At 41.0% G+C, this 12,394-nt stretch overlaps 1 protein-coding gene across 3 annotated transcripts in view; it reads left to right on the forward strand.

Moving 5' to 3' along the window:
• Positions 1-807: 807 nt before the first annotated feature.
• hbs1l (HBS1-like translational GTPase) overlaps positions 808-12,394 on the forward strand; it is a 33,908-nt gene continuing 22,321 nt past the window's right edge. The window contains exons 1-2 of one of the 3 annotated variants that reach the window (XM_072697499.1): positions 853-940; positions 1,845-2,056. In XM_072697499.1, the coding sequence (XP_072553600.1) occupies positions 1,870-2,056 (187 nt within the window). In that variant the 5' untranslated portion in view covers positions 853-940; positions 1,845-1,869. Of the gene's footprint in view, positions 941-1,844; positions 2,057-3,269; positions 3,370-12,394 lie in introns of those variants that run through there. The other 2 variants (XM_072697500.1, XM_072697501.1) reach the window with 2 other exon arrangements.

Genomic DNA, 12,394 nt, shown 5'->3' on the forward strand with positions numbered 1-12,394 from the left:
TAAAATATCAATTCATTAGGGGTGTAACGCCACGGCAGTGTTGTGGTTTGGTTCACAGTGTGATTTGGACATCATAGTTTGATACAACGGAGACAAAAAACAATAATCCCCCTCAAAAGTAGAAGACTAATTTGAGATCCTTTTCCTTAATTTAGAAGACCCAACAAGAGTGCATTTATCATAGTGGTGCTCCAAAAAACCCACTACAATTCCCACAATACTGTGCAAATCCTCTTTGTGAAATCTGTGCTTGTGAATGTTCACATTCGTCAATGTTTGTCCATCATGTACACACATGTACTGTAACATCCCTAGTCCTAAAGAAGCAGGTAAGTTATTAAATTCTTTGGTACAGCTACATTTTGGTGGGTTCATTTTGAAGGTTTGTGAAACTGATGTTAATTGATTGTGGCAGTAATGTAGTTCTGAGCCAACATATGGCCAGCTTCCCAGACCAAAATTAAGTCTAAATCTAGACTAAAAAGGGATTTTTAATGATTACTTATCATTGGCACCTTAGTTTAGTCCAGGACTAGGCTTAATCCATGCTTGGGGAAACCTGCCCATTATTATAGTTTGTACCATGCAGACATGGAGTCAACCTCTGCTACTTGTTTGCAGTGTAAGGTGCCTATACTGTTACGTACAAATTTACCCAGTAACCAGTTGTATACTCTCACCAGGTTTATGGTGTCTTTATGGCATGTTTCAGCTGCAAAGCTTAGTCAAAAATGAAATGTTGTATTTTCTTTTAGTCTGTGATATCAGTTGATTGTATGTGTGGTTTTCTTTGATTCCACAGCTGCTCAGTTTATCTACTCGCGTCAGGACTCGAGGCAGGCACGGCAGGTAGAGCCACTGGAGGAGGAGGAACATGAAGAAGAGGAAGAGATGCCAACCTCACCCACTGTCACACACATGCTTGACCCATTGGAGCAAGGTGCACATGCAATGTGTGCTTTTTCTAGAATGTTAAAAATAGTGTACAGAAGTCATTCAGAGAAGTTCCGTATAATGAATACTGATTCATATTTGTCCTTTTTTCGGCTAGTGTATGTTTAAGATGTTAAACGCTTTGCTTGTGTGAATTGACAATAATCCCTGTAACTCAGATTCTCTAGAATGGCACCTTTTACACCAAACTACACTAAAGCATGACTTAGTTTATAACTTAATGCTTTTGTTGTTCTGAAATTTGAAATTGAAAAATGTTTGTGAAAGCATAATGGAGCCTTTGCACTATATGGACAAAGTATTGGGACACCTGCACGTTGATTGTTTAGTCTGAAATCAAGGGTATTACAAAGAATTTGTCCTGCTTTTGTTTGAAGTAACTGTCTCTACTGTCCAGGAAAGCATTTCTACTAGGTTTTGGAGCATTGCTGTGAGCTTTTGATTGTTTTCTGAGGCAAGAGCATTAATGAGGTCCGGATGTTTAATGATTATTGCCCCAAAAGTACTGGATGAAGCACCATCACTCCAGAGAACACAGTTTCTCTGTTCCACAGCTCAGTGCTGGGGGCTTTATACACCAATAGCCCGTGCATGGCATTAGGCATGGTCTCCTATTTTATTGGTAATGCTTATTTACAGGGACAAGACAAGCTGTGTGTGTGTGTATTTGCACATCTTTGCCAGCAGAGCATGCAACTATGCAGGTAGTTGAATGCATTTATTAGAAGGGATGTCCACAAACATTTGGACATACTGTATGTGTGTCTTAAACCTGAATTTACCTGTTGTTGAGCCAAATGAGTTTCTACTTCTGACTATGGTGACTGAACATGCATTTCTAGACTGGTTGGACTTGTTGCATAAAATGCTAAATATTAATTTGTGTTCAGGTCGGTTGTACTCCTGCTTGGACAGATGAGAACAGTGCTCGGAGACTCTGTCCCTGACTCTACTTTGACCGAGGCTGCCCTGAAGTATGACTGCAATCCTCACAGAGCTCTGGACTCCATTCTGTCTTCAGAAAGCACCAGCACGCAAAAAGCAACTGCACCCAAAACCATCGCACAACCAGAGCTCACCACAGCTCCCCCACCACAGAAAGGTACACACACCCAGTTAGCCTTATAACAGGGCTGGTGTCATGTCTCAGTGGACCACTCCGAACTCCAGGGTTTTTCCAAAAGAGAAGGCCTTTAAGCCTTTCATTTTCTAAAGCTAGTTTTGTTTCAGAAATACACAGTAATTCAGATTACTGAATTACTAATTTTTTGGCCAGTACTGATTCTTCAGAACTTAAAATCTTGATAACTATAATAGTAATGGACAGTTCAGATATATTTGTAGTTTTGGATAAAAGTGGTATTACTGTAAACCCTCCTAAATCTGAAGAACATAAACTTGTGACTGAGAAACTTGTGGTTAAGACCCAGAGTTCTGTTGTTTCTGTAAATTAGCGAATGGCTTTCTTACAGTTAATTAACTCTATACATACAGCAGGTAGTATTTTAGCATGTTTCATGATATACACTGAATAGACAAAAGTCCCACAGGACAGGACACAGGCTCACTTATTGTTTCCTCCGAAATTAAAGGTATTAAAAAATTCATTCATTTTGTTGGAGTAACTGTCTCTTAACGGTTCAGGGAAGAAGGCTTTTTACTAAATTTTGGAGCATTGTTGAGAGGGTTTGATTGCATTAAGCAACAAGAGCATTAGTGAGGTCAGGCTGTGGGATGATCACTTTCCCATCTCATCACAAAAGTATTGTTTGGAGTACCATTATTCCAGAGAACACAGTTTCACTGCTCCATGGCTTAATGCTGGGGTGGCTTTATACCCCTCTAGCCCATGCCTGGTGTTAGGTAAATCAATATTTTCAAATGTATCTGCTCCAGAAAGTCGTATTCTATTGGCAGTAATTCTCTACAGAGACTAGACAAGCTGTGAATGTGCATTTGCATGTCTGTGTCAGCAGTGGGTGCAACTTAAAGTAGCTGAACATTAGAAGGGGTGTCCACAAATATTTGGACATATAATGTATTTAAACTGAGGTTATTTACATTGTCTGCCAATTGTTCTGTCACCAGGGTATTGCCATTTCTAAATATTATGATCAACAAAGCCAGTACTGATAAAACTGTGGTTTGCGCATATCGACCAATATTGATTGTGCCCCAGAGCGCATGCATGGTCAAATATGGCTAATGGCTTTTACAGTTCGAACAAAAACTTGAACAGTTGTTTAGCGCTAACCTTGATTCAGCTCTTAATCAACATATAAGTAACGTATTGCCTTTCTCTCTCTGTATGGTGTCAACCATTCCATGGGCTTTGTGTGGTGCCTTGGCAATCATTCTCTCCCATCTTCCTCCTCTTCACCCTGGTTCTCTCTGCCTGCATTTGGCCCTCGTAAGGTAAGGAGCCTTATCTCCCTCCACAAAAAGCAACACTGATATTGCACACACAGCCCCACCGTGCACACTGTCACAACCTGCATCCGTTCTTTCATTAAACCTCAGTGATCTCTTGGCTCAGTCTGAGCTAAAGAAGCACAGTGAATCTTGTAAAAGCTCTGACCCTGTCCTGGGTAGTTTGCCCACAGGCTTGGTGAAGGGTACATTAATACAATGCTCTGATGGTGGCCATCTAAAATCTACAGGCCAGAGTTCTCTGGCTCAGTTGATGGCTGAGCATGAGCAGAAATGTGCAAGTTCCCTCCCCACTACTGGCACAGGTCAAAACATCTCCTTCCCTGCCTCTCTGAACAATGGTTCCTCCCAAACCTATCCCTTCTCTAGTCTCGGGCAAAGTACTCTTCAGTCATCTCTCTCTTCCGGTCTAACTATGGGTCTCAGTACTTCTCCTGGTGTTGGAAACCTGTCCATAAGCCCTGCTTCCTCCCTTCTGTCCTGCTCTCTGGGTAGTCTCTCTCTACAGGACCCGAAAGTGGCTATGCCATTAAGTGTCCCGTTAGGGAGTCTAAGTAATGTTCTGCAGGCTAGCAAGCCAGTGGAAATGAAAGGGGCTTCTAGAAGTTCTGGGGTTCTAGGTCAAAGTGGAAGCCCTTCATTGGCAGAGCTAATTCAGGCACACCAAAGCAGCAGCCCTGGGCTCTTCAGCTCAGTGCCAGGCCCGCAAAACACGTCTAACACAGTCACAGCTGGTTTACAATCTGCAAGCGATGCAAACATGACTGAAACCCCACACATCACTTTTAGTGCCAGCTGCTTGGCTTCACACTCTTCTCCAAAACCTCCTCCTGCTGCAACTGTTCCTCCTGGCTTTTCTGCAGCACCATCTTTAGCAGACCTTGTATCGCAACATCAAGCATCAAATATGCCTCCCAACTCCAGACCTCCTAAGAGTAGAAACGAGAACAAAAAAGGTAAAGCGTCTGCTGAGGTCTGTGAGCCTCTTTCCAAAAGCGTTCCGCAGAACGTGGATTTAAGTGTTCTGATGTTGCAGACGTCGCCTCGTATTTCTCCCCATCGCCATGACGGCCACTCTCCAAACCATCATTTCTTGAGCCAGGACATGCCCAGAGTTTTTGCCGAGCCGTCAGTGTTTGCTCTGACGCTGTGCGTGCGGATGAAGAAGAAGAGGAGCCAGCGCAGCAACTTGATGCATAAAGCTTTTCTCTACAGCAGGCAGATGGCAAGAGTGAAGGAGAGAGTGCAGGGACCACCGCTTCATCATATCACGCCGTTTGCCTTCGACACACCATCTCCTGATGACATAGTCAAGGCGAACCAGAAGAAGGCGTTTACAAGAGAGTAGGGCGTTTTGTTACACCCCTTTTTTGAGGTACCAGTTTAGCCTCTGACTCTAAACTGAGTTTCTTACTCGATAATCATTTTGCAGTCCATCTACTAGATACTATTTTAGTGTTTTAGAGTCCAGGGATACCTTCTTTCTTTTGGGAGGAAAAGATGTTTAAATCATCAACTCAATCAAGCAGCTATAAACATTAACATAAACAAGCAAAGGCCTGAATTAAGTGGATTAGGCCATAGTTTGGCTTGTTTATGAACTTTTAAACCTTTAGAAAACAGCTCTGTATAGCCTCGAGCCACACCTCAAAGTTAACCAGGTAACCACAGACCACTGAACTAAGCATGTACAGATTACTGTATGATTCTCTGAGCAGCATTACTTTTTAATTGATATAATTTTTAAAGGTGTTTTTGTTTCCATATGGTTTATAGTGATCTGATTTTGTTACTATTTTATAGTAGACTGAATTTCTATTTTTGTAAGCGGTAGTTAAGACTTTTATAACCTTTTGCTTTATTATGTAGTTATAGTCCCTCACTATAAGTGTGTGGAAAGAGGTTAATAGAGAAAGAGAGAAAGAAAGCAAAAAGGTGTTGCTCCACAGCTGTTCTGCAGCAGTTTGATGTCAGGAGCAGTTCTGGTTTACCACAGACACAGAAAGAAAAGAGAGAAAGAGAAAAGAAAGAGAAAAAGAGGGAGGACAGACATCTAGGTTTGGGGACACCTGGAGATTTTCCTTTTAGTTTGTAATGATCTGTGCACACGTACATGAACACACACAAACAGATTGAATACAATGCTGCACAGCTAATTATAGTTCTGTTTTAATGAGACGAGACTTTGATTTTGTAATTATTTCATATTGATTATGATCTGGGATCATTTTAACCTTTTTAAAGCACTGATGTACAGCTGAGAGTGGTTGTGATTGATGTGGGCGTAGGCCTGAGGTTTGTGTATGTACTGAAATAAAGATTTGCCTTGTTTCATATGCTGAGATTCCTGTGTGTGACTGCCTGGGTGGGTCTGTGTGGGTGGAGGGGTTATATGACACTGTGTGTGAGAGTGCATGCATGTGTTTGTAAATGTGTGCATGTGCTAACTTTAATGGGTGTGTTAGCTTGTGGTGTTTATCACTTTGGAAATGTGTGTGTATTAGAAGATTGTGTGTTTCTGTGAGGTCACACTGAGGTGTAAACACACCCTCGGCGTACGGAGTAAGACCGTACAACACCTTTGCTTTGCTTTTGCTGTGGTATATGACCAACCACAGATGTAGATGTTCTTCAGCTTAAGCTTTAGTCCTCCTCCCCACTTACACACCACATTCTACTAACTCAGCTCCATCGTGAGTTTTTATTTTTTGTTCTGATAGTATCATTCTTTGTGTCTTTGTAAAGATCCCATTAGCATCTCATTTATATGGAAATGTTGTGGCAGATACAAATTAGCTAAATCCAAGACCTAGCATTTAGCTGAACAGTTCTAGTAGTTTTAAACAGCTTTACAGACTCATAGATTTTCTCAAACTTGAAGTCTTAAAGCTTTGCAGTAGAATTGCAGAGTTGCCATGATACCAGAATTTGGATTTTGAGACCCCTACCAAGTGTGTTACCCAAATGCATTTAAAAACATTCAACCTTTTCTAAATTCCAATAACTAATCCGAGTCATGCCTTATTTACAGTGCTTGTGGTGAATTTTCACTGGAACGTGTTTTAGTCTGGGAAAACTGGCTTTGTATGTTTATTGAAATTGACATAAAAAAGTAATTTCTATTAATTGTGCAACTGTTTCTAAAGCAATGTTAAGTACAGCAGTGTATGAATGGCAAAACGACATATTGACTCTGATACATATCCAATATGCTGCAATGTGACTCATTCTGAACCAAGGTTGCAGCAGTATACTGGTTTCAGTTATACCATGGTATAGCAAATCACCTTACCCTGTACATTTGCTCAATACCAACTATTCAGCTGAATTTAAAATGTAGAATCCTACCAATTTCTTACTTTTTTCAGAGATGTCAGTCTGTTTAGGAGTATGAACTGTTAAGATGAGTGTCTGAGGGAGGTCACATCTAAAAAGAGACTGTAAATGGCCTAGAAAATGGGCCTTGGTGTGCAAATCTGATTTGGGCCACTTTGTGAAAGTATCCTTAATGAGGTTGCTTTTTCCCCTCATTAGATCTGCTTTTATTTTATTTTTTAACCGTTGACTAACAAATGAATGATTCTAAGCTGAATTTTTAACAGTTCAGACATTAAGCTGTGAGTGTGATCTTCCATGTACAGAATTTTGTGTTAATATGTAATCTTCATGCCCATCCATTTTTCCATATGTTTTGTTTTAATCTTAATGTTTTGTGTAAAGTCTGTGCTGTATTGTGTTACTATTGTGTATATACTGTATAATTCAGAACACTGAAGTTAATTAACCAGTTAATGTTAGAAAATTAACTAGAGAGCTCTGGTTACTCTGTCTGACAATATCTTCCAAATCAGTAGTTAACTAGCAGTAGAACAGACAGTAGCTGCACCTGTGTTGTATGTCCTGTTTGCCACTTGCCTTTGGATAAGTTGTTTGAGCAAGCCAGCCAGACAGTCAGCCAGCTATAGGGGAAGTTAACAGTTTGGTTCCTCCAATAAAATTGAGACTTCCAGTTCAGTGTTTAAATGGTGAGGTCACTGTAATACTGCAATACAGAAAGTAGAGAATGTTACCTGAAGAACTTTCTGAGTATTTTGTTCATTGGTGTATTAATAGTAGGGGTGTAGGAAAATATAAATATATTGAAGTATCATGGTATAATGTTTTGCAGTACTGTATTGATTCTCAAAAACACTATCCACTTTTTAATGAAACTGTCAATCTGACAGTTTTTAAAATTTGAGAAAAAAATCAGTATATTATCTTGCTTACAGTATTCCAGTATCACATACTAAATTGCAAACCCTGTATCTTAAGGCATGTTGCATTGCCAGGTTCTTGCCAATACTCAATACTAGTCAATATATAGTAAGTGTACCTTTGGTAGGGATTAAACATGCTCAGATGCTGATTACAAGCCCATTTACCACCCTGTTATTTTGCCTCAGAATGAAGCCTCCTGGTTTTCTGTAAAACTGCTTTGTTAAAACTTCTGTTAAAGCTAAGTTTTCTTTGATTTGAGTTTACGGCACCCCAACGGATCATAGCAGCCACATAGCCCAGCTTTGCTTAGCTTAGCGCTGTCATGAGAACCTGAAATTGTTTTGCCAGGTAGTGTTGCTGTCCTCACATTGCCGTGTGTGGGGTTAACTAGATGAATAGATTGTATTCAGAAAAGCAATACACTTAGTTGTCCAAAAGTATCAGAGTTGGACAAAATGTACTCTACCATACCCATGCGTTAGCCAATAACAGGAAGTGCGAGGCAGGACTTCAGTCATGTTGCAGTTTCTGAATTCATTTCTAAAGCTGCACTAGCTATAGAAGATGCAGAAGGACAGAGTTCGGTTTGATTGGTGGGACCTGTCAGATTTTGGTCTTCTGTCTTGAGCAGCAGTTTGAGCTTCTTCGCGATCTGGTTTCTTATCCACACGACCACTAGCAGTAACAGAAGGTTGGTATGTGCTCTGTCCGACTTAATGCACTTGTAAATCATAAGGGGTTGAATATTTTTGGTTTCTATAAAACAGACCAATGAGAAACTACATTGTATGACTTACCCATGTACCCATGTTTTGGCTTTATTTCCAGTACTCAGTGTGGCAGAAGTTAGTAAAGCTCTATGGCTTTCTCAGCGTGTACTGGGCAGTGCAGCTTATTGTTTTGAATGAGATTTTATTAGATGTCGTCTACTGTCCGCAGGGGTTGCGTGTAGTCCTATTTGACTGTCCATGTAAGCACCCAAGACAGCATACCACTCAAACACAAACTCTTTCTTTCCAAAGAGCAATCACTTCAAACTCGTACAGCGTACGCTAAGCGTGACCGCCTTAACACCAACAACCAGTACTGGAGAAAGCACGACCGTATGTTTTATATCACACCTGCTGTCAGCTTTTCCACCTGGGTTTAGTTTATGTTGAAGATGGAAGAAGGTGAAAGGTTGTAATGCCATGTGTGAATAAAGTGTGAATCAACTTGCAAAGGGTGATGGGGTAGGAGTACCTGCAAGGTGATGTTTGTATGTCCGGCTGTGTAACAGCATGTGCGACCTATCTGCTGGCTTGGCCCTGGTGATTCTCAGTCCAGAGGACCCTGTACCTCTAAAATGGCAGCTTGTACAGGAGAAGGAAAACCCCTTCCTAACTTTCAGTGGAAGTAGGTGAAAAGAGATATGATTCCAAGTCATATTGGAACATTTCCGTTGTTCCATTTATGATGAAGTTTTAACTTGATGTAAAAATCAACAAGTGCCAGTGGATCTGATGCCCACTTCAGTTCATCAATTGCTGGGCAATCAGCTGCTTGAGAAAGAAATCAAATATGTGGTGCATGGGGTTCCCCAGGGTTAACCACTGGACTCAGACTTTTTTTTTTTTTTTTTTTTGGCATCTCCTTCTGACTATTAAAACTAGCTGGAGGGACACAAGGCACTTGCTTTGCGCTCATTTCATGCATTGATGTAACTGTGAAAATTACTAACCCTGAGACTGACACACCCCCCCCCCCCCCCCCCCTTCTAACTTGTTCTCTTGTTTATTTTGCACTTGATTGTAACCTCAAGCCTGTCTACCCTTGTGCTCTTTAAATGTAAAGTCCCAGTAGGTTTTAAACTGAACTGCCCTTTAAGTTGAAATGGTCCTTTAGGATTAGGTTTTATACAAGTTCATGCTCAGCACACTTAACTCTGTCTGTACCGAGACAGACATGGGTTAAAAACAGGAAAGACTGTACTGTTAAACTGATGGCCTGCTTCTGTATCTCTCTTTCTGTCTCTCTCTCTTCCTTTCTTTTTTTTTCACTCTTTTGCTCTATTTGCTCTATCTTTATGCCATCTGACCACCTTAGTTTCTCCTCTATCCCTCTTTTTCTTTCTTTTTTTTTTTTCTCTTTGCCACCTACACAGGAAAAAGTGACTCTCTCACAGCTGGCCCTTTGTCGCTGCTTTTCTCTGGGTTTTTGCACTTTGTGGGTTTTGCTGAAATGTCGATATGCCGTGCTCTGAAACGGTGCAAAGCTCTATAGATTGGTCATAGAGAGAGAGAAAGAGAGCAAGACTGTGAAGCTGAAAGCTAGTGAGAGGTTACTGACCTCTTCTGTAGACCACACTTTGTCGTGCCACTCACATGCAGTCATTAACCACCCTTTTGCTCTCTGAGGTTGCAAATTAATTCAAGACTGTGTAAAATGCACCTATTCGGCCTACCGCCTAAAAAACCTTAAGGGTCTATATCTAGGTCCACGCTTTACATAGCAACAGTGAATATTAGATAATGCACAACTAATAGTAATAACACTTTTATTAAACCACTGAATAATTTAGGAGTGGGTTCTAAGTTTGTGCTTTAACAGTACCATTGTGTGTCTGTAGATGTATGAGTGAATGATGTTGGCTGATTTCGCGCATTCAGTGCTAAGTGTGTGTGTGTGAGTGTGTGAGTGAGGACATGTGAGTGGTGAGCTGAGGGTTTGGGGATTCCCCTTTTTTTGAATTGATGATATACTCTTGAAAATTGAACTGACATGGAAAATAAGGATGCATCAACGTGTGGCAGATGGAGAGAAGATACAGGTTGTTTTTGTTTAAAACACCATAGTGTTTTTCTAGTTTTGCTGTGTGGTGCTGCCCTGCTCTGTGGAAACCGTCACAACAGCTCCTCCTCCTGGACCATAAATGCACCTTTCTTTCTTAAACTGCAGACTACTCATTATTCAGTTGTTAAATTGTAATCTTATTACTTAGTAACTGCAGTGCATTGTTTGGTAATTAATACGAAACTACTGTATTAAGTCACTGTCATGCAAAAGCCTTGTATGTCCAAAACTGCATCTCTACAGAAGAAGGAAAAAACATCCTTAACCTTTAATAGAAATGATTGAGGAATGATTTTTGGAGCATTTTTATTGGTCCAGTTATTATGGAAATTGACACAATATAAAGATATACTGCCAGAAAAAAAAAACCCCAAACAAAACAATGTGTAAGTAGGGGCTCCATAGTCCAAGTATCCTGAGCCTTGCAGCTGTGCCATCAGCGGCTGGAGTCTGAGAGAGCACTATGCCTTTTAAATGACACACATGTCTGTTAGCTGGCTTGGGTGAGCTGGAGACCTGGTGCTTTCCTTTGAGCATGTCTGCTGCCCAGCTCCTCGGAAAAAGACGATGGCTGGGTTCTTATGTATCAGAGATGCATTCAGTCCTTACCCTTATGGGGGGTTGAACGGGTGGGTTAATTGGCAGTGGTGGCTCAGCGGTTAGAGCTCCAGGCTATTGATGACAGGGTCATGGGTTCGATACCTGTGCTCTGCAAGCTACCACTGTTGGGCCCTTGAGCAAGGCCCTTTACCCTCTCTGCTCCCTGAATGCTTACTATCCACTGTGTGTGTGTGTGTGTGTGTGTGTGTGTGTGTGTGTGTGTGTGTGTGTGTGTGTGTGTGTGTGTGTGTGTGTTCACTGCATGGATGGGATAAATGCAGAAGCCGAATTCCATCTGTGCCTGTCACAAATAGTCAACTGTGAGAAATTGACAAAAAATGTTTTTGCCAAAAAGATTTTATTTTAATTAAATAAAAAAGGTTTTGAGACCACCTCCTATTTCTGAATTGAATGAAATATAAAATCTATAAAAGGAATATATCACAAAGCCTGCAATGTGAGATCTTTTATAAAGAATTATGGTGAAATATTAGTGATGCACTCTCTCTGAATAAAATGTTTTTAAATACAATAGATTGCTTTTATGCCATGTTATGTTAATGTTGTCTATTTTCAGTTTTCCTAGTTTTTTCTTCCTCTCACACTCAACCGGTGGTGCCATGGGCGACTGACAGATAAACAACGATGAATTGCGAGGATTAGACTTAATCAGCCCTTGGCTGTGTTTGACTAGGCCTGGATCCGTTTTCCTAGGAAGAGTGCATTTACATATCCTGCTGGGTGTGGGTGTGTGTGTCAGGGTGGGAGCATGGAGGGAATGCGTTTGTTTTTGTGACTGCTGTCTTTAGGCCGTTCCTCTAGAAATGCCAGCCTGAAAAGTGATCCCTTGGTTGCCTGCAAGTCTGAAAGGCTATGAGGCAATGGAGTTCATCCGTTGCCCCATAGCCTGCTGAAGACTAACAGAGGGCAGAAGCTGGTGTTCAAAATTAGCAGATTAGTGAAGAACAGAAGAGTCCTTTAATATTTAGATTTATCACAATTCAACATGTTTTTGGGCCAATATCTATCTAATGCATCTGTAGCAGATCAGTGAATCTCCTCAGACAAGAGTTTTCTGGTAGGAAAACCCAAATAACTGTTGCATTGCTGAAGCAGCTACTACTTTGGCTCCTGCAAAAAGGGTTTTGCATGCAGAGAAGTATGTTGAAAGTGGTGGCTCATTGGTTAAATTGCTGGACTCACAGGGTTGTGGTTTAAATACCCAGATCCACTAAGCTGGCACTTGAGCAAGGCTTCTAACTTCTCTGCTTGAGAGGCACCAAAGAATAGCTGATCCTGTGCTCTGACCCTGGCTTTC

Source organism: Salminus brasiliensis, chromosome 14 (genome assembly GCF_030463535.1).
Source record: "Salminus brasiliensis chromosome 14, fSalBra1.hap2, whole genome shotgun sequence".
Taxonomy (NCBI): Eukaryota; Metazoa; Chordata; class Actinopteri; order Characiformes; family Bryconidae; genus Salminus; species Salminus brasiliensis.